Source organism: Orbicella faveolata, unplaced genomic scaffold (assembly GCF_042242905.1).
Source record: "Orbicella faveolata isolate gen_17 unplaced genomic scaffold, um_ofav_v1 contig_25, whole genome shotgun sequence".
Classification (NCBI taxonomy): domain Eukaryota; kingdom Metazoa; phylum Cnidaria; class Anthozoa; order Scleractinia; family Merulinidae; genus Orbicella; species Orbicella faveolata.
Window position 1 is genome coordinate 4898922 of NW_028301553.1, and position 22237 is coordinate 4921158.

Sequence of the window (22237 nt, forward strand, 5' to 3'; positions counted from 1 at the left end):
AATATTCCAACAGAGGAACAGAGAAATAAGTTGATTTATTTCGTACCATGACAACTGTTTTTTTAATTGACCAGCTCACGTGACAAGGTTACCAATGGTTACACAGAGAGCGTAGCACTTCTTAGTTAAATAGCTATTTTTAAAATTCCTTGTCAACCGTTGCAGCTATTTCTACTTGAGCATTCCAGTAGCTGATGTGTTTCCTAACTGAGAGAGCAAACAACACGCCTCCAGGTTTTACATCCAAATGAAAAGGAAGTTGGCGTGAAAACTTCACGTTGGACGCCTCTACCGCCTCTATTTTGACTCTATATGACTGATTTTGGCAAACATTTGCTATTTCATACGCTTTCGAATTCTTCTCATCATAACTCCATGTAATCAGCCTTAAACACCGCGTATTAGAAACATTTTTAACGCTTGGTCGCTGACCGAAACGTTCCCAGCCTTCAAGAAACAGAGGCGCGATTTCTGTTTTCATTTTTGTCGCGTTTTGCGAACAAACGCATAGTTTAAGTTTCACATTGTGATCCGCGCATGCCGCGTACTTTCCGAATAACGTAAGACGATCATAAGAAAGCAGTTTCATTTGTAAGGACTTGTCTCCTATTATCTCCTTTGTCCACACTTCAACGTGAAATATGTCTTCTCTTTGGGGAACGACGTCTCCTGCAGCAACGCGAATATCCATGGAAGTAATCAGAGCGCCGTCTGTTTTGGAGTTTCTTTCACGCACATTCTCAAACCACAGAGGAAGCAGTGTTTGGCAAGATCGCCTGATCCTCCCGCCACCGGCTTTAGTATTCGCTTTTCGCGAGAGTTCTTCCTGATACTGCTCTTGTATTCGATTATTCAACTGACCAATCGCAAACTCCGCGATGGGTATGCGTGAGGTGTCATTGTCCGCTGGCACATCCCAGCCTTCACAGACACACAAATTCGGTGTCCTGAGTTCCAGGTCATCGCACGTGCGGTTCAGAGACATGGGCGTGAACAGCCCCACTTGTTTAACTCCACCAAGAAGGGGCTTGGCCAAAACCATTAGAGAACGGTGCAACTCAATCATTGTGACAAGCCGTCGCTGGTTCACCGCCAGTGCTGACATTGCGCTCTTTCCTAAGCGCGATGCCACTTTGTCCGGGACAATAATGAAGAGGCTTGGGTGAAACATTTCAAAGCGTCCTTCAAGCACATCTGAGGTGTAGCTTGTGTACGTGTTCCCGTGGTCCGCTAGAATAATCGTGAACGTGTTTTGCTCCTGTGCCATGTCAGTCACGTAACGTTCTAAATCGACATCCAAAGTTTGCGTTCGTATGCTTCTGTGATCGTGCGCAACGTTAAGAGCCATGTACGAGAAAAGAGGCAACGCCTTGCGTGACGCACTAATAGCGTGAAGTGTATCCGTTAAGTAACGAAGAAAATATGCGTGTTGAAACTTTCCATTGTAGCAGATTTGGTCGCCTTGAGGTCCGCTAAAAGGATCATCAACCCCCAGTGAGTTAAGAATCTTGCAGCTAGAATGGGTGAGGCCTGAAATGTAATAAAAAGTAACAGTAAGACAAGGGATAAACATCTAGGCCAGGGCAAGCTTTATAGTGAGTAAAAATAATAAAACAAAAACGCTTTATAGCTTTATAGTGAGTGAAAAATAATAAAATAGCAGAGAGAAAAAAGCGCTTTATAGTCTGTATGCTGTTCCATTATGGATACGAGGGAAGATAACTCAACTACAACGATGCAATAGGTCCGTAATTCGTATAAATTGACGATTGCTCGCTTGTCGGCCCAATACTAGTGTTTTGCGGAAGGTTAATGTTTTGCACAATGCTACCGATTATAATAATAATTAAACTGAATTTTTTTCTCTTATAGTGACTTTGTAATTACTTTCGGGGAGCTAATATTCGAACTCACATTAACGTTTTGTAACTTAAAACTGTGTTGAACACATTTTAATGGAATGAATACATTCCAAGTCCCCTGCTCAATTCTTGAACTGAGGAGAATATTTTATAGCACTATAGCATATCACTGTTGTCTGGCTTAACGTGCTCAGTAACTGGCTATATTTATTATACATATTTCTCGAACTCATTAATAATTCAACAAGTTAAAACAAAGAATATCACAACCGTGAAGCAGGTTTGGATACCCGGTCTTAATTAGTATAGATTTGGACGATTTCACTTCTCCGTTTACTCCTTAGTTGTAGTTTCGATTGAGAAGATATATCAAACACTCGAGACAGTGTTTCACCGGCTACCCGAACACCTCGAATATACTTGGTCAAAACTATTCCGCTGCACGTCGTATTTTCAACTCTCTTCTCGGTGTTTGGAAATCCCGATGAAACACTGTCTCTCGTGTTTGATATACTACATGAGCGAGACACGCGACAATCGTTTCTTCTATATGATTTTTAGCGTACTAATTATGATTTGAAAGTGTGCCTTATTCACAGAGCCCTTCCGAACAGAATCTTAACGATTGTACTGTGAGTACATTTGTATGGTCACTAGAGGTCATGGCAATAACACAACAGAAACCGGTTATAATTATTTTTTGCAGGGTTCCGGTAGAAACCTTTTCAACTCTTTTATTTGGAAAAAATTTTTTGGTTAGAAGGATTATCAAACGAAACTGACAAGTGTAAACCTGCATATGATGCTAAGTTGATCAACCAAGCTATTGATAAATGAAGATCGTGTAACGGCACTACCCGGCCAATTAAAATTTAGTTACCATAGATTAGGTTCAATTTCCATCACTCTCTCGGGCCCGTTATTAGAAGGTCGTTCCCAAGAAGAACGGATGCCTTCGGGAGAAGAGCGAGGGCTCCTTTCCCGAACAGCGGCTGGCATTCGAGCCGTCGAACCTAACCGAAAATGAAAATTTTCCTTAAAATATTGATTTGTACACGTACCTGTATGATCGATGGAAGTGGCTTTCATCGCGCGCTGAAGATTGCTCCACGATCTCTCTCCAAGATCTAACATTAATCCCCAGATCCCTTTCCAACACAAGTCTTCCTGAAAAATGGTATGGTACCCAGCTCTCTTGTAATGCTCAAACATCGCCGACATATTGACCGGAAGTGTTTTCCCTCTATCTTCTATCGGAAAAAGTTCTCCAGTAAAGAGCGCGTGCGTGTTTTCAGCAGTATGGCCGTGCAGGGCCTGGAACAACTCGTAGTCGAAGACTTTGGCCGGAACTGTGTTTGGGCTTTCCCGCCATTTTTTAAATGTGGCAACTGTTCTCGGCAAGGAGCGATAAAAATGAGCCCTGGCTACCGAGTCAATCAGAAGGACGTTTACGTTAATAAAATTTCCATTTCTAATGTTTTGTGCTTCTTCGATGGTGAAACCTGGCCCAATTGGAACAAATTGAGACACATCTCTGCCATGTGGGGTGACGCAGTCAATGAAAACAAAGTTTAACTTCTTTTGTTTGTTTTCTTTTACAATATCCGGTAATCCATTCTCGAGTTCTTTTATTGTGGAGAATTCTCTCACGATGCTGGTCATTCCTGCCTTGGGGTCGAGACTATGAACCTTAAACGAACCGCTTTCTCCTTGTTTGCAAAGTGTTTGATTGCATCTGAACGAAATATCACTTCTCTTGTTAAGTCTAGTGATTTCCATCTTACAAACGTCTCCCATACCTTTCTCCTTGCATTCTGATAACTCGGGATCGATGGCATAAGTTTCTCTAGCAAACTTACATGATTCTTCGCTTGGCTTGTGAGGTGTACATAAACCATATTTGACAGTATTTGTAGATTGAAGGGACAACTTTGGGCATATTCGGGATGATTCGGTTGCCGTCGTAAAAGATGTGGCACTCTTCGTAGGATGAGGTACATGGCTAGTTGGTGCATTTTCTCCGTTCATGCCTCCCTTAATGGCCTGTCTTTCATCGTTATGAGTGTTAATAGTTGCATATACTTCTACACTTTGTTTTCCATCATTCTCTGTTAGATTTCTTTCAAAAGCTTGAGCTGATTCTTCTTTGAAATTCAGTGTTTGAGATTTGACAGATATAAATGGAATTCTTTCAAATGAAATTGTTTGTTCATTATTATTTGTGCGTATTTCTTCACCAAGGTCTCCTCCCTGAGTGTCTGTTAAATTATTGAACACGATTCTGTCACTCCACAATCTCCCATAGCCGAAAAAATACCAGTTAATTGAGAGCGTTAATATCGCCAATAATATGACTGCTTGAAGCATCTTTCTGTGCAATGTTTCACAGAGACTTCTCCTTGCCGTTTTCAAGGGCAACATTGTTCACTGTAGCTATCCAGGAAGACCTATAAAGGAACGTAAAAAAGTAAAAAATTATTGTGGTTATATGTAATTGCTAGTGAGGTCAAGGCGGTTCAGGATATTGACCGAGCTCTTTTTTGCGCGTTTATGGATGTTAATCTCAGTTAGGCACGTTTCCAGAGGCCTTTTTGACTTTTTCCGCGCAAGGGATCCGTATCGAATTACTATGGACCTGTAAATCGCACTTTGAAGCAAATTCACGTCGCGAAAGTACAGCTATATGCCGGCGAAACCATCTACAGGAAAGCGATTAACTAGCAGCGAAAAGGTTCTTTGGCTATCTTGGTAACCTTTATTCTGAAGGAGCTGTTGCCCGTGGCCAGTTCCCGTACAGCTTCCTCCCAGGCCTTCACGGTCAATTGATTTCGGTGAAGTATTTTCAGACCACCAGACCTGAAAACGATTGATCGCGGTGAAATCTAACGGCAGATAAGCCTTAGGGACGACCTGCACCATTTACAAGGAACTTTATAACTGACCAAATGAAAAAAACCCCGATTCCTTGTCGAATAGACGCGCGGAAAACCAATCACGAAAGAGAATTTCGTTGTAGATGCGATTAGGAGCCAAATAGCATTTTTCTTTTCAGAATTTGTTACTAGGAACTCGGAAATTAGGAAAGACCGCTTAATTCATTCCGCAATGTAGCTAGCAAGTCGTAGCCTCTTGTAGTGTTTTTGGTCCGATTATAGTCATTTTATTCTCACATTACCTCTAACCTTCGCGAATTGTTGGCATGAAAATATCACGTCCGAAGATTTCCATTATCCGGAGAAAGAAAACAGAGGGAATGAAAAGATGATAACCTTATAAAATAAACTCGATCATGTTCGCAGCTGATTCGGGTAAGAAATATTCGGGGTTTTTGTCCTTTTCAGCCTGTTTAAACAAATTTTGTTCACTGAGTCAGCCTATTAAAACATCTTTTGTTCACAGTCATTATCACAACTGAAAAATAGCCTTTTATTGATCCGGTGTACTTCGTTTTGGACATATTAAAAAAAGGTTTAAAAAACATGACCGTTGGGAACAACTTTGTTTTTAAAAAAATTAAGCAAGATGTGCTTCTAACAGGCCTGTTTCAAAACGAGTCCTTGTTTAAAACCACTCACATGAAAATGAGTTTTATTTGCATGAAAATGAACCTGAAAGGGGAACACATTTTCGTATCAATGACTTCGCACCAAGACTCGCTTTGACACAGAGCCAAAGGCATCTCGGGAGATGGCCTATTTTACAGCTGTAAAATAAACTCGAACTATGAACTAACAGCCTTGAAAAGTTAGTAATGGCCTTAACAATTCATCATTCAGTATCAACAGGCTTCGACCGTGCAGCAAACAACGCTAAATCTGATGAACGGGTTTCCCCGGTAACAAAATGTTAGTTAAGCATTTTGCTAAAAAAAGTCTTTGTTATGTTATAGCACGGTGAACTAGAAATAAAGCAACAACCGTTAACGGCCGATCGATAAACAAATTGAAATAAAACTGCTCAGTGCTAGCAGGGTTAAACTTCAGGGAAGAAATCAAATTCAATGATCTTTAAAAGTAAGTTCCCTTTTTTCTTTTTAAAAAAGAGAGCAACACTTAATTAAAACAGCTGTAGTTCGGGCTAAACGGTAATTGTTTACTTTTCTATCTTTAGTCGTGTTCTATTTACTCTGCTCGTTAAACTTTGGTGATAAAAAATTGTGTCGGACAAATCTACCCACGTTTGGATGGTAGCGCTAAAGGCCAGCCTTTCGCGATACGCCGACTATGCAAGAATGAATGGACGATTTAAGAAAAATTCGAACAAGGGAGTATAATTCTTAAAGCCAGCGTTTCACTATAATTATTATTTCCACGTCTTTCTGACTAAAGGGCCATTTTCTCTGTCACACAACAGAATTAGAAAAATTTCAATAAGTCGTATACAGGGTATGAAACAAATACCATTTCGCAGAGGGGGCTTTATTTTACCTTATCGCAGCTCCCACATTCAAGTCCAGCCCTCACAAGCTCGGGCTGGATGAAGCTGGGGGCTGCGAAACGGTTAAATGCAGCCCCCTCTTTGAAATAGTATTTGTTTCATACCCTGTATACTACTAACAACAGAGGCACCGCCGCGCAGCGCAAAGCCACGCAAGGCGGCCGCGGCTACTGGAAAGAACCGGAAAGAACCGGGTTTGACCGGTTTCAACCGCCCCTCGCGGGTGCACAAAAAAGGAGTGCGGTATGTTAGAAAGGGGCGAGCCGGGTGTAATATGGCTGGAGCGGGGAAGGCACGAGCGCCAAACAAGTGCGGGTGGCTGAAGCGGGGCCAGAAAGAAAGCTGCGGAAAGCGCTGTTACGGGGCGTACTGCGGTCAGCACAACTATCAGCTGAAAAAAGGAATGAAAGAGCCAGAGCCGTGCAGAGGCTGCGGGATCGGTCTTCTATGCGACTACCGACTGTGCAGCCAGTGCGGCGGAAACACGCTAAAAACGAGGCTTTACCGCAAAAAAGAAAAAGCGAAAAAAGCTTTTCAGCTTGTTTTGCTCGAGCTGCAAGAAAGAAACACACCAGTTAGAGAAATGTAACTGTCATCATATCCCAAGGAGCCATGTCTTCCAGCATTCAAAAAAGACTGGAAGAAGAACTCGCAAAAATTGACCCGGCGGTATTGCGTTATTTCGATGAGCTTCTTGCAGAAAGCCCGCCAGCGGTAAGAAAGGTTGTCCGGAACGTGCTGGATGAACCGATTTCTCAAGAAACGCAGGCGCGTCTGCAAAAGCCGCTTCTTCCGAAACCTTACGAGCCAAGAGCCCCTCCACGCCAAAGAAGGCAAAGAGGAGTGCAAGCGCTTCTGAGGGAGTACGACCCCTTTCCTGCGCGGAGAATTCGAACAGCGACAGATTACCAGAGAGAGATTCTGGATCTGTACGACGATAAAGAGAAAGAGGGGGAAGAAGAGACAACAGGCCGGCGTTTCATAAGATGGCGCTTCATCAGGCGTCTGGGGAGAAACCTCACGCCAGAGTTCATGGCGAAGATACGCGAAAGAGTAAGCACGTCATTCTATCTTCGGCACGTTTTCGGGTACCAGTTGCGGGACATTGAGGACGGAACGGTAATCGTGTACTATTCGAACCCCAAGGGCTCACAGTGGTATAACAAACAAGAAGACGCGGAAAAATGGCTCAACACCCGGGAAGAAGAGCGTCTCGACAACGAAAGAGTTGAAAGGCCCAACACGAAGTGGGCTTTCGAAGGCTTTTTCAACGTTGACGTGAAAGTTGTGCTGGACAGGCAGCCGTTGGTGGGAACAGGGCCATTGCCTGACTGGCTGCGCAACCTTGCGCATAGCCGGGCGATGGTGGCGTTGGACACGTACAGAGACAACCTGTGCCTTTGGCGGTGTGTGGCTGTGCACCGAGGGGCGCGCACGGACCGTTGCACAAAAGAAGCCCGAAGCCTGGCTCAGAGTTTTTACAAACTCAAGGCTTTTCCGGCAAAATGGGAAAAAACGTCTCTGGACGAGCTTTGCAAGGTTGAATTACATCTGAATGAGGGCTCTCCGGTCGCATCTTGGTTGGGAATTAGGGTCTACGAGCCTGAGCGTTTGGAAGACGGTGAAGTGGTATGGCATCTAAGAAGAAACCCAAACCCGAAACTTAAAAACATTCTGACGCTAGGTGTCCACAAAGATCACGCTTTCCTGATAAAAGATATCACAAAACTCGCAAAAACTTACGCATGCGCACACTGCGGGCAGAGGTTCACACAATCAAACAGCCTGCAACGTCACCACGAAACGTGCAGCGCGGGAGAAACGGTGATCTGGTGCTCGGGGACAAAAGTGGAAGCGCCCCTGACGGCCTTCGAGAAAGTGATGTACCCCCCGAAGGGCTCAGCATCAAAACAAGCGATCGCAATGTGCGGGCACGGGGGAGAGAGATGGCTGGAGAGGGACAACGTGGGCGGGAAAATGAAAGCCTCGCCTGTTGACGGCTACAATCCCGAAACAAAGACGGTGTTCCAGTACCACGGATGTCCCTACCACGGATGCCCGAAATGTTATCCAAACCGACAGGAGGTCTTGGCAGGCGGAAAAACGGCCGAAAAGGCATACGAAGACACAGTGAACCGAACAGCGTCACTGCGAAAAAAAGGCTACAGAGTAATCGAGGCCTGGAGTTGCGAAGTGGGGTTTCTGAAAGGGGAACTGCCGAGGAAGCAAACGAAAACATACCCGCACGTGATCTTTTACGATTTCGAGGCTTACGGAGACAAAAACAAAAGGAAAGAGCCGACAGACGCATTAACGATAGAAAGCGCGCACATTCCGATCTCTGTGAGCATAGGCGACACGCTGGAAAGAGAGCCAACGCACATGTGCGAAAAAAACCCCAAAGAGCTGATCAGAAAGTTCATGAAAGAGCTGGAGAGCCGCGAGAAAAACATCGGGAGCGTGTGAGAGAAGAGTTTTTGCCAAAAGACATGGACCTGCTGCCAAAAGCCCAGGAAGTAAAAATGTGTGAATGGTGCAACCAAGTCCCTGTGGTGGGCTTCAACTCAGGAGCTTACGACCTGAATCTGATAAAAAGCCATTTCGCAAGCGCACTGTCTGAAGAAAACAAAAACGTGAAAGTGGCGAAGAAGGGGAACAAAATGATGTTCATGCTGACGGGCAGGGCGCGTTTCTTGGACATAATTAACTATCTGGGGCCGGGCACAAGCTACGAAAAATGGGTGAAAGCATACGGAAGTGATGCAACGAAAACGTGGTTCCCATATGAATGGTTCGACGGGCCAGAAAAGCTGGAATACGAAGGGCTCCCGGAATACGAGGCATGGTATTCGAAGCTGAAAGGCGGATACGTTCTCACGAGGAAGGAGTGGGAGGGGTGTCAGCTGGTGTTCAAAGAAAAGGAGATGCGGACTTTCGCAGACTGGCTGCGTTACTACAACAATCTTGACGTTGCACCGGGCCTCGAGGCGCTAGAAAAGATGAAAAGTTTTTACACAGAGAGAGGAATCGACATCCTGAAAGACGCGGTAAGCCTGCCAGGAGTGAGCCAGCATTATGTGCTCCGAGGGGCGATAGAGCGCGGAGCAGATCTGTATTGCCCCGGCAGAGAGGCATACGGAATGCTAAAAAGGGCAATTGTGGGTGGGCCGAGCCTGGTTTTCACAAGGTACCACGAAGCGGGCGTGACGCGGATAAGGGCGCATAAGTTCGAAGAACCGCATCTGTGCAAAAAGATCTTGGGATACGACGCGAACGCTCCATATCCCTCGACGATGCTGAGAGCAATGCCGTGTGGAAGGGGGAGTGTAAAATATTACAGCGAAGACCGCCAAGAAGAAGCGGCCGAAGTTTTGATAGAACGGTTGAAATATGGTGAGTGGTTCGGTTTCGCGGAAGTGGACATTGAAATTCCGAAAAAGTTGTGGCCAAAGTTCGAAGAGATGTGCCCTTTCTTTCACAACGAAACCGTTCCGGCCGAAGCTGTGCCGGAGCACATGAAAGAATACTTGGTGAAAACGGGTAGAAAGCGGATGGAGGGGAAAAAGCTTGTGGGGGCTCTGTCGGCCGAAAGGTTGTTGGTTTACGCGCCACTGTTGCTGTGGTACGTGAACCACGGGGCGGTTGTGACAAAGGTGTACAGAACAATCGACTACGACCCAGGCAAGCCTTTCAACTGGTTCGTGGAGCAGGTGACGGAGGCGCGCCGGACAGGAGACGTGGACAGCAGCAAGGCGCTGCTGGCAGAAGTGTTCAAACTGCTGGGAAACAGCGCATACGGGAAGTTCATCGAAGCGCTGGAGCGGCAAACGAACGTGATATACACGAAAGACGAGAAGGTAGTCGACAGAGCGCTGCGGAGCGCGTATTTCGAAGACCTCGACGAGATCGGGGAGGCTTACGAGCTAGAAAGCCGAAAGCCTCGGGTGACAATAAGGCGGCCGTTCCAGACCGGAATCGCTGTCTACCAGCTTGCGAAGCTGCGGATGCTGGAATTTTACTACGACTTTCTTGACAAGTACGTCGACAGAAGAGATTTCGAGCTGATCCAGATGGACACAGACAGCAACTACATGGCGATCTCGGGCGAGAGGCTCGAGGACGTCGTCCGGCCAGAGATGAAGGCGGAATTCGAAGCGGAAAAGAGAAAATGGCTGGCTTGGGACAAGTGGAGCGGCCGGACGCCAGGCCTCTTCAAACTTGAGTTTGAGGGCAGCCGGATGATCGCGCTCAGCTCGAAGTGCTATTTCGCCGACGAAGGGGAGGTGGGTGAAAAAAAGAAGTTCAGCACGAAGGGGATGTCGAAAACGCAGAATGAGCTGACTTGGGAGCGGTTCAAGAAAGCGTTGGAAGGAAGCAGGGACATGGCCACAAACCGAGGTTTCAGGATGCGGGACGGGAAGATGGTCACATACGAGCAGGACAAGCTGGGTCTAAGCGCTTATCACGACAAGCGGTGGGTGCTGCCCGACGGGATACACACCGAACCAAACGAATATCACATCGAGTTCACGTCAGCGGGAGGAAGAGTAGTGTTCGGAGGAACAACCAGCAGCTCTTCGCGCACGAAGCCGCGCTTGGGCCCGTCGCGCAGATAGTAGAGAACGGGCTGATCCGGTTTGACGAAAGATCTTTCAACGTTGTAAACTTTCAAAGACCAGATTGGATCCGTGGCTCTTTTCACGCCCCCTTCAAGCTCGCCGGGCTGGTAGAGATAACGAACTTGGGCAAGAGAGGGGAGGATTTTTTCGCGTTTTCCAACAGGCCTCGTGTAAGGTGTCGACGGCCTTGCGTAAACAGCTTTTTCTTTGATGGCGACGGCGGGTTTCTTGCCGATAAGGCTTGTGACCTCGTTCAGAGGCGAAACAACTTCAGGAAGTCTTTTCACCCAGGCAGTGGACCGCTTGCCCTCAGGGAGAAGCATCTCTTCGGCGTACTGGTGCCCGAAAAATCGCTCAGCCAGAGTGCGGTTGAAACGTTCGAAAATGGCCTGGTCGCGGTGAATGTTAACGCGCCCGCGCCGGATAAAGGTTTTGTGCTTGTCCATCTCTTTGGTGACGGCGCCCATGAATTCGCGCCCGGGGTCAACCTGCAGCATTTCGGGCCATTCGAGAGGCGAGCGCTTGTAAATCTTCTGAAAGGCCAGCGCGACCTCATCAGAATTTTTCGAAGTCAGGGATTCGGCCTCTTTGTAGCGACTGGCCACGTCGACAACGGTCAGCGCGTATTTGAAAACTTTGCGGCCGCGAGGGAGCTTGTCGTGCGGCAGAAAAAGAAGGTCAGCCTGATGGACCCTGTTAGGCGTGGGAACGTCGAATTTCGGCCGAGGAATCCGCTTCGGCGCGGGGAGGTATATCTGCCAGAGCGCTTGCCTGATCAGCCACTTTTTTGCGGCTTCTTCAGGTACCTTGGCGGCCTCGGCCAATTTTTTGATCGCGGCAATGCCTTTCCAGTAGCCCCCGGGGCTGTAGTAAATCTTCGCGAGTTTGGCGTCCATATAAGTAAGGCGTAAAAAAGTTTAAAGGAACCGGACGGCCGCGTAGCCCAGAGCGAGCGCCCCGGCGCCCACGAACGCGAGTTCGCCGTTTTTCTGCTGCTCGCTCGGCTGATAGAAATCAGAGAACTTCGGCTCCTTGGGGGGCACCATCTGTTCGTCAGGATGCGCCTGGTTGTAGAGTTTGAAGGCGTAGTCCGTGTTGGTCATGTTCTGCTGCGGAAGACATGGACCCGAGCAAGATACCCTTCAACGCTCTCATCGTCGGGCCGACTAATTCGGGCACCGTCCGTACTGTTCACAATGCGCGTGCCGCTGCTGCGCATGTTTTGGTCAGCCATGGTGCGCATATCAATCACAAGCCCGAACTTATCGCCGGTGTAAAACTTTGTAATATCCATGTGCTCCGTTTTATTTTTTTCTTTCACGAACAAGTTGCGGGCCTCTTCCCACATGTCCTTGCCTTCGATGCCGTTGTTGTAAAGCATGTTGGGCGAGCCGTTGACCGTGACGCTGACTTTCGTCAGATCGGGGAAGATGAATTTTTCTGAATCTCTGGCGCCCGCGGTATACGGCTCTACGAACAGGAGGAGGAGGGCTTTCAGTGACCTTCTTTGGGCGTTGACTTTGATGGTGAGCCTCGAGTCAACGTCTTTTTTGAAGGCCACCTCTTTGTCATGCATCACGTGGTCGTAAAGTAACTCTTTGCCACTGTAGTAAACGCTCCGCGCCTCGTCTGCCAGAGTCTTGCTGCGGATCATTTTGTACTCGAGCTGTATATTTTTTAGCTAGTATTTCAGCTTGGTTGTGTCGGAGCCTTTGACCACGTGTATAGCTTCGGCAAGTTTTACGTCGAACTTGAGGTCGTTGTAAAGGGCCTGGGGGTAGAAAACGTCGTGGTCGGTTAAGATCTGGTGGTCAAGCCTGATCCGGTACTTTTTTCCGTATACCTCGGTCAGCTTTTCTTCGACGTGAACGCCCGAGTTTTTCTTGTCTCCCGCGTCTGAGCGGATCTTGCACAGATCTTCGCCCTGAATCCCTTCGAGAATCCTGTTGTCGCGCTCTTCCTGCGAAAGAAAAAGGTCTTCGAAAGTTTTGAAGATGTCGTACCCAACCGTGTCTTGCAGGATTCTTCCCGCAAACGACACAACCAGCTTGTCAACGAGCGCCCGCGTGACGTTCTGGACGAGGAAGTTGTTGGCTTCCCCTCCCGCAAGGTCGATGTCAAAGATAAGCGCAAGCGAGCCCGGAACCAAAACCTCGTTCTCGTTCAGCTTGGGCACGTAAACGTGCAGCGTATTGCCGGGGTTGGCTTCAGAGGGGTTAAAAGTGATCCGCTTGACCGCGCGCTCGGCCTTCATGGCGTGTATGGTCTTTTCTCTGTGCGTTGGGCGAAGGTTCTCCGGCACCTCTGCCATTGTATAAATTCACTGGCGATTATTTCTAATTTAAAAAATAATAGGCCTGGAATATATCGCTATGGCGGAAGGCGGTGGCGAATTTGGTTACAAAGACACGGAACTTGACAACCGGATTGACCACGACGATGATGGTGATGGAGAACAACAGGGTGACACGACCCGTCCTTTTCATCCAGGCTCGGCGTCCACTCCCTACCAACCTGGCGACCCCTACCAAGGGGGCGAACAAACGGAAATGTCTTCTATGCGGCACGAGCAGTCCGGCCTGCTTGACACTTCTTATGCCGAGACATCATTTTTTGGAGAAGACATCCCTTTGCTTGAACCAGATTCGGAACGGGAATTTGTCATAGACCGGTTAAAAAGAGTATTTACCAACTTTAAAGAGAGTAGTTTTGCAATTATGAAAGGCACCAAAGAGAAAACCAAGGGTAAAATTGTTGCAGTAGGTACGGGTGGAGGCGAGTACAAGATTATGAAAGATGACGGGATAAACTTCACGCAAAGTTTTTTGGACAAGTTTGCGGACAAAATTGGTCCGAGAGCTGCAGATGTCATTGTGGAAGACCGGGACACCATCAGAGAAATGAAACAAAGACACAAAGAGGCAGAGAAACAACTACAACAGGCGGAAAAACTCGCTTCGCAAAGAGAACAAGAAAAGAAAGAATTGGAAGTTCTGAGACGCAAAATCGAGCAAACCGACGCTAAGATTGATGACATTCAGGATGAATATGGTTCGAATCTTGAAAGTGAAGCAGAGCTGCGTAGGCTCAAAGAACCGAAAAAGAACTATCAAAACGATCTTGAAAATAAGAAAAAAGCTTTAGACTCGCTCACAAAAAAAGCAAGAAACGTGGATAAAGAACAAGAAAAGATCGACAGTCTCACGGCCAGAATCGTGGCAAAAGAAAGTGAAACAAACGCCATGGAAGAAAGGCTCAACCAAACAAAACCGTTGGACGACCTGAAAGAGCAGGAAAGCGAGCTGCAGCGCCATAACGAGGAAGACCAGGCGATCATCCAAGATGAGAATGCCTCGCCCTCTGAAAAAGAAGCCGCAGAAGGCAGAGTTGCAGAAAGAAACGAGGAGATCGCCCGTTTGCAAACTCAAATCGCGGAAAGGGAAAGGGGGCGGCCTCTCTTGGAAAGGGTCAAGGAGATCTTCAAAAAATATGGCGTGACGTTGACCGCCATTCTTCTCGCCGCCGGGACCACAATCGGCGCTGTCATCGGGGTCCTCACCAGAGGTTTGAAAGCCACCGGCAAAGCTTTGGGGAACGGCCTCAAAGATATTGCCGCGAAACTCGGCTCTCTGCTGCCCGGGCTGATTGGCTCGATTGTTAGCTTCCTGTTCAAAGCCGCCGGCCAAGTCGTCGGGTTTCTGGCCGAGCACACCTGGCTTCTCATTCTTGCCGCGGTGGCCTTTTTGTTCGAAAAATATTTTAAGAAGCGGCGTTAGCTTAGCGCCAAGCCGTGAACAGCAACGCCGAAAATCCAACAACACCGACAATTACCGCCGTTTTGTTAATTTCGTGCTGCGGCGTTTTGTCTGCAGCCTCGGGCTCAATTTTTTGCGCCGGTGGCTGCGCTTGCTGAGTTTCGGACGGGGGCGAAGCCCCCGGACCCCCAATGGCCTTTTCTGCCGCGCGCAGCGCAGTCGAAGCTGGTTTCCTGTGGGATGGAACCACACGCCCCGATTCGGCTGTTGCGGCTTTGTGAATCGGGTTGGACGGGTGGCTGTTGGGCGGGTTAATTTTTGACGGGCCGCCTGCCATGTGTTTGAGCCCAGCTTTTTTTGTCTCCGGGTTTACCTCGTTATTCACCCCCAGTTTCATTCCGGAGACCGCCTGTTTCAGCTTGTTGTTGTAACCGATCGTGCTTGCGGTGTTGATTATCATCTGCCCGGGCATGAGCCACGCCATGGGGGCAACAGCGAGATTGAGCCTGACCTTCGCTTGGTCCACCGCGAGCTGGTACCTTTGCACGCTCGCGGCCAAGTCGGGCTGTCTGATCGCGTCTTCCATCAGCACCAGGAACTCGCTCTGGGCTTCTCTCGCCCGACCGCCATGGCCGAGAATGCTGGTGCGGACGTTGACTTGCGCGCCCAGGACGCAGTAAACGAAAGCCTCGATTGACTGGTTGATTCTCGACAAGCCCGCCTGCGTCAAACCGTTCGCGGTGTTGGGCGCGAATCAGTCTGCTTGAGCATCAGAAGCGGCCCCCGGCTCGATGTAATCGATCAAGTCCCCATTTATTGCTTTGCCGCCTTCATCGCTGAATTTGTTCCATCCCGGGTATTTATAGTCGGTTTTCGACGGGCCCGCGCCTGACGCATACACGTAAACGCTTCCCAGACCGTGGTTTTCCCCGTGCGTGAAGCGGAAATCGCTCGAGGGGGCAATGCCGAACTCGCCGCATATCTTTTTGTACGAAGCGACGTCGTAATGATTGTTGTATTGGTTGAACGGCGGGTCTCCGGGCAAAGCGCTCATGCTCTGAATTCCTCCAAGTTGGTACAAAATCCGCCTGACCGTGAAGTACACGTGGAATTTGTAGAAAGCTCTTATCTGCGGGGGGAGATCCATCCCGCTGTCAAATATTTCGCGAGAAACTCCGCACCCCTGTGTCGCGCAGAAAACCGCGAAGTTGAGCTGCTGCGGCCAACATTTCATGTCTGGCCCTCCCAGCCAGCGTTTTGATTCGACTGCCGATGTGTGCCTGAGTTTGGTTTTTTCAAATATTTCACGGAATTTTGTCGTGAAATATTGTTCAGGCGTGACGTATATTTGGATTGGGGCGTCGAATATTTTTTTCAAACTTTGCGCTTTGCCGTCGAAAGGTACGGCAGGGATGGGCAAGGAAATTTTTGAGCCAAGCGGCGCCAGTTGGTAAGGAAAACCCCCGCTGTCTCCCAAACCAAGCGCTTCTTTCATTTCGGCGCTCCAGTATTTTCTATCTGAACCGAAGACGCTTTCAAACGAGTCTTCGCTTTCTTTGAAAAACACCTCTGCGGTCACGTTATTTTTCTCGTCGATCGTTGCTTGTGAGATGAACCGGCTTTTGTCCGCTTTGGGGAAGTGGTTTAAAAAGTTTGTCCACGCCTTTTTCTTCACCGCGTCCGCTTTTTTTAACGCAAGTCCGTTCCACAAATTGGCCATATTATTTGAACACAATTTCTTTTGTTAAATATAAAATGGTTGTTCTCACTATTGTCATGCAACAGAATGGCGAGACCATCTGTTTTGAAGACGCGCTCTCAGAAGCAAAATATGTCAGACTTTTGAGTTATTCTTTTTTCAACTCGTGGCATAATCTGAGTCGTGTTGGCAGAATGTTTTTCAAAGGAACCGACGACGTGGTTGCATCATTGCCTCAAGGGCATTACAATGTCGAGAGCATTGTAAAAGAACTGCAATCCAGTTTTGAACGTTACAGGAAAAAGGGGAAATTGGTCTTAGAAACGAATAACCCCAATTCTGTTCTTAAAATTACAACCGTCGATGGTAATGCACTCAACTCTAATCAAGCGAAAGAAGTTTCCGTTGATTACAGTTTGGCCAATTTTCTTGGAATCGGGAGAAATATGAGGAAAGAAGAATACATCAAAAAGCTTAACAGCCCGAGTTGCTACTTTATCCACTGCGATCTCATCGATTCGACAAAAAACTTTTTGAATGGAAAGAAGTCAGACCTTCTTGCCAAGGTTGACGTCAGAGGAAAGCCTTATGAAAAAGTCAGCTATAACATCGACTCATCGCGAAACGTTTTCCGTGACGCTTCTACAGACAAGTTCATAAACAGCATCACCTTAAAAGTGAGGGATGAAAATGGCGAACTCTTTGATTTCAAAGGCCTGCCGCTTCTTTTTGAATTAGAGTTAAATTAAATTTCTTTATATACGCAATGTCTTCGGCAAATCTGTTGCCACCAAGCGCGCCGCCTGCCGAGCCACTATATCCGGTGGTGACGGCAGAGCCTTCTCAAAATTTCCGCTTGCAGAAGGTCAACGAGATTTCCAATACATTGGCCGGCGAGGTCCACCACTATCGCCTCGTCGCGAAAAAATACAAACGCGCGAGAAAGTTCGTTAATTGGGGCGCCGCCGGCTCGAGCGTTCTCTCGGCAGCGTTTTCCAGCGCTAGTTTAGGCTCCGCTCTGTCTGTGGTTGGCTTGCCGGCTGCCGTTCCTCTTGGCGGCGCTGGTGGGTGCTTCGCTCTCGTTTCGTCTGCGATGATTCTCGCCGGCAAAAAGCTCGACTCGAAGATCAAGAAGCATCAAGAGATCACCACGCTCGCCGTTGCCAAGCGCGACACCGTCAACAGACTTCTCTCGAACGCTTTGAACAACAACGCGGTGTCTTCCCACGAGTTCGACACTATCCTTTCGGAGTTTCAGCAATACAACTTTCTGAAAGATCAGGTCCGAGCAAGGTTGCTTCGCCAACCATCAACAAGAAAGCTTCCTGATGTTGATGTCCAAAAACTTGAGAAAGACATCCGCGGCAGACTTGAAGCGGAAATGATAAAAAAAAAATCACGAAACCTCCCGCTTCGAACTAAATTTCGAGCTAAAAAACACAAAACTCTCTCTTTGTCTTGTCAAAAACAGGTGATTGCGGTATTTTCTTGCCACATAAATAGCCTTGAACTTTCGAGAAGGTTACTCACTGACGCAGTCATGTGCGAAATAGGGAAAACCCCCCGATCAGCTGTTTCTTTTAATCGCTCTAGTGAAGTCTCTTTGTTCTACCGCGTTTTGTGCCCAATTTTTCCTCGAAAAAAGTTTAAAAGTGCCCTTTTTATTGGCCAGACCGAGAAGAAATACCTTATTCTAACAAACTGTGGACAAAAAATAGAAATCCGCCTGTAAAATTCCTTTTGACTTCAACATTCCTGGTGGCTTTGAAAATTCCTGATCGCTTCAACTGAAGCCAAGAGGAATGCAACGCGCTTAAACTGAAGCCTTCAGAAATTCGCAACGGGAAGCTGTGTCGCCTCAACCGGAACCGCGTCATGAAAGCATTCAACAACTTCGCGTGTAATATCACGCACTTGTCTCTGCCACTCAGGCGTGAAATATTCATTCACGAGAAACGCAATCAAGTGAACACTGACAAGCATGTTTTTTTTTTTGGTATGCAAATGAAGCCGTAGATTTTTAATGCAATTATTCAAACAGAGGTTATATCGTCGCCGCCTTTTTCGCTAAAGCTCCCTGCCATAAAGGAACCACGTGCCAATTAAAACCATCCCAGGAGCATTCTTTTAAAAAATTCTTGTGCTCTAGGCTGGCTTCTATTAACTCCATCGGCCGGCTTAGCGATGCTTTATGAAGATTTCCACCCCTTTCGAAGCAGGGAAAACAACAACCCTCGAAAAAACAGTCTATATATTCAATGCAAATAATCATCTGCACAATCTGCTGCTTTAATTCGCAGAAAGGTAGTTTTAAAATATTCTCGTGTACCTTGGCCCACCCCATTTCATTTTTTTCCTTGATTTTTGTCGCAATGTACTCCTTGAGAATCATCTCACGAAGCTCTGGAGGGAGGCTTTGAATGGCCTCGGAACGTCCACTGGAAGACATCGCTCTTCGGATATAACCCCGGTTACATTTCTCTTACTGGTCTGTTTCGCCTCTCCGCCGCCCCTCGTTTGGCGGGTCGCTGCGCGGGGTGCCGCGCCGGCCAGACCTTCTACGCCTGGGCCCCCGCCAGTGTCGAGCGCGCGCTCAAGCTCCTCGGCAACGCCCGCCATCCTCAACAACGGCCTCAGCGAGCCTGACGATTTCAGCAACCGCTGCATCCTCTTCAAGCTCGCTTGAGCAGTTGAACTCTTGCTTCTCCTGTTCACCCATGTCTTCTTCCGACCTCATCGCCTTCGACCCAAGTCTACTTGATTGGTCTCCCATCACTGAAGGCGTTTCTTCCGATTTCAGGAAACTCATCTACTTTTACGATCTCCCTTTTGGCGCTTATAGAATCGACGTCCTTTCGATCGGCGAACCGATTGAACGCGACATCTTTTCGGTCTGTAATTCTGCCGGCGTGGATTTTGAGGTCGTGTCGCCTTACAGAACTGATGAACCTCGAAACAAGACCCTTATGGAGCTTTTTCGGAATCACCGTTATTTCGAGATTACTGGTTTTGGTCCTGAGGACTTCATGGGTGATAAGACTCTCAATGTGAGGTTTGCTGTGTTGAATACGGAGGATCCTATTCTCTGACGTTCTCACAGAACTGCACAAAAAAACAGCCCCCTTCTCCCGACAGCTTTCTTTCCGGCCCCGCTTCAGCCACCCGCACTTGTTTGGCGCTCGTGCCTTCCCCGCTCCAGCCATATTACACCCGGCTCGCCCCTTTCTAACATACCGCACTCCTTTTTTGTGCACCCGCGAGGGGCGGTCGAAACCGGTCAAACCCGGTTCTTTCCGGTTCTTTCCAGTAGCCGCGGCCGCCTTGCGTGGCTTTGCGCTGCGCGGCGGTGCCTCTGTTGTTAGTAGTATACAGGGTATGAAACAAATACTATTTCAAAGAGGGGGCTGCATTTAACCGTTTCGCAGCCCCCAGCTTCATCCAGCCCGAGCTTGTGAGGGCTGGACTTGAATGTGGGGGCTGCGATAAGGTAAAATAAAGCCCCCTCTGCGAAATGGTATTTGTTTCATACCCTGTATACTACTCAATAAAACAAAAAAATCTATTAATCCACACACTTCCATAAACCCGAAAAGCTGGAAACATATTTTTTGAAAGAATACCGCATTAATTAATTACTAGATGCAATCGTTTCCCGATGAATTTTATCTACAACAGAAGACTGAAACATTTCATTTCTATTTGCGAATATGGCACCGCTTTTAGGTACCCATACGGAACAAAATTGAAATTTGAAATGTTGGAACAGTAAACTCAGGGCCTAGCGCTTACTGACAACGAAAATTAAACAAGTTCAGTTGTAATTTGGCGAGTATAAAGGTTTTAGGCTTGAAAAAACCAGGAGATCTACGTTCAAATTGTTAGTATTTTATCCAGCAGGCACATAGTCAATCGTTTTATCAGACACTATGCCTGTTACGTTAAAATTGTTTTCTTCCGGTCGAATATACCAGCTAAAAATGCAGGTATTTGAACCAAGCATTACAAAATAAATCTCGGCACTGCGAGACAAGAAATAAGACTTACCTTAGCATATCATTGCTAAACTTTCCTTGAAAACATTATTCCTACAGATGACGCATTGATTTTTAGATAATTCTCGGCAAACTGGGTCTTCCAAAGGTGTTCTTAACTAATTGAGACATTGAAGCACAACAGAAAATGCAAATTTGTGGCTTATATTATTCGCTGTGAATAATCGCATGCAGTGTTTATATTTGACAGTTGTTTTAATGTATTCGTCATTTTACTGAAGTAGCTAGCCATCAAATGAAATTTTCCGTCAGTAACAGTTAAGAAGACCTGAACACCGGTTTGAATATAATGACAGTTGTCTAAGCAAAAGATTTTTTGTTCGTTTAGACAAGGCAAGCCGTAAACTTAAAATACGAGTTTTTGTTGTCTAGCCGGCCACTGTGCTCTTTAATAATCATTGTACGTCGCTCATTTGTGGCTATTTCTACCAAACACGTAATTAGTGCATTCAGACCATTGCTTGTCAACATTTCAGCAAAGAAAACGAATCTTGTTGCATGAAATGATACAGTATTTCCCTTTGGATCGGAAAAATATTTTAAGGTAGTTTTATTTATTGATATATAGACTAGCCATATTTACGGCATAGCTGATCAATTTTGAATTTCTATTTATTTTTGCAGAGTAAATAAAATTTGTGTCATTAATTTCTCGTTGATAAAGAGCGAGGATGTGTATTTTTCATTAAGTGAAAGGAATAATTTATTTTGTCGTCAAGTTCGCGAAAATATACTTTCGAAAATAAAGAAAAGCAAAGTCATTGTTAAAACAAAAGAAATTATAACCGTGGTAATATTTAAAAATGTGTTCTTAATCCCACTCTTTTTTTATTGGAATATCGTTTCTCCGGCAAAGGCTGAATATTCTTATTTTTCTGCCAATTTTAATTAGGCTGAAAATATTCTTGTGAATATTCTTAGATTAACTGAATGAATACAAAGTGGACTTTGCGGACAGAACGTCAGATTATCTGTCCTATCACGACTTTGATGGCCGGCGTTGAAGTAGTTTCGGAGCCAGCTGCGGGCAATACAGCCTGATATGATGCACACAACTTCTTGCAGAAATGCTACTAGCATCGAACATACCGCTAGTGCTGAGTTTGCTGTTTTTTAGCTGGTTTTACCGTTTAGGGAAAGGAAGAATTTTACACGGTTTAGTTAAAAACATAGAATTGTATTTTATTTGCAAATTTTCAACCGACTTCAGCTTCATTCAATCCATCAAGTTGTTTTTCCTTTCGGTCAATACGTGTTACATCAAGTTAAGACAAATATGAATGAATGGAGAAGGATTGTAAAAACCTTTATAGGCTTTTACAAGGTAGGCTACCTATAAATCACCTTAATAAAGAAATATCTAATAAATTTGGTATCAGTATGCTTATGTGATAATTATTCCAAATCAGCGCGTGAAAATCGTAACCTAGTACTAATTTTAGATTACAATTAACGAAAATTCAGTCTGATGGTAAAACTGTTAATCCTTGTTTGAAATAGCCTCGGACTGGGTGATTTTATGTGGTATAGTGCTCCGTATATTAATTACTTTGTTTCTTGTCGAGTAAAAACACCCACAATTGTCCTATTAAACTTTTTGTGTAGATTATTAGACTTGCTTGTATAATATTTATGAACTCGAGTATTTTCTGCATGTACAGTAATCTTTGAAATACATTGTGAGTGAAAGATTGAAACTGAAAGTGCTAACAAGAAAATCGTTAAATTTTTTTTTATGTCTAATAAAATCAGTTTTTGAAGAAGTGGACGAGAGGGAGCTTTACATGATGAAAATGTAACTCGCAATCCCTTC

At 46.3% G+C, this 22237-nt stretch overlaps 4 protein-coding genes and 3 pseudogenes across 4 annotated transcripts; 4 read left to right on the plus strand and 3 right to left on the minus strand.

Annotated features, from left to right (window-relative positions):
* Positions 1 to 15: 15 nt before the first annotated feature.
* On the minus strand, positions 16 to 20535 carry LOC110041810 (uncharacterized). Its single transcript, XM_089294843.1, has 3 exons — positions 20417 to 20535; positions 2924 to 4309; positions 16 to 1530 (listed from the first exon to the last, which is right to left on the minus strand). The coding sequence occupies exons 2-3, from the start codon at positions 4281 to 4283 to the stop codon at positions 140 to 142; spliced, it is 2751 nt and encodes a 916-aa protein (XP_089150969.1). The 5' UTR covers positions 4284 to 4309; positions 20417 to 20535; the 3' UTR covers positions 16 to 139.
* On the plus strand, positions 9098 to 9739 carry LOC149108678 (uncharacterized; the record flags this gene model as incomplete). Its single annotated transcript, XM_089293799.1, has 1 exon — positions 9098 to 9739. A coding segment is annotated over exon 1 (516 nt), but the record flags the coding sequence as incomplete, so codon positions are not given.
* LOC149108679 (uncharacterized) lies at positions 9781 to 10921 on the plus strand. The gene has a single exon (XM_089293982.1). It carries the CDS (start codon positions 9815 to 9817, stop codon positions 10913 to 10915), a length of 1101 nt encoding a protein of 366 aa, XP_089150108.1. The 5' UTR covers positions 9781 to 9814; the 3' UTR covers positions 10916 to 10921.
* Positions 11119 to 13307, minus strand: LOC149108680 (uncharacterized; annotated as a pseudogene).
* On the plus strand, positions 13234 to 14694 carry LOC149108681 (uncharacterized). The gene has a single exon (XM_089293981.1). The coding sequence runs from the start codon at positions 13291 to 13293 to the stop codon at positions 14692 to 14694; it is 1404 nt and encodes a 467-aa protein (XP_089150107.1). The 5' UTR covers positions 13234 to 13290.
* On the minus strand, positions 14696 to 16683 carry LOC149108682 (uncharacterized; annotated as a pseudogene).
* Positions 17139 to 17875, plus strand: LOC149108683 (uncharacterized; annotated as a pseudogene).
* Positions 20536 to 22237: the final 1702 nt, after the last annotated feature.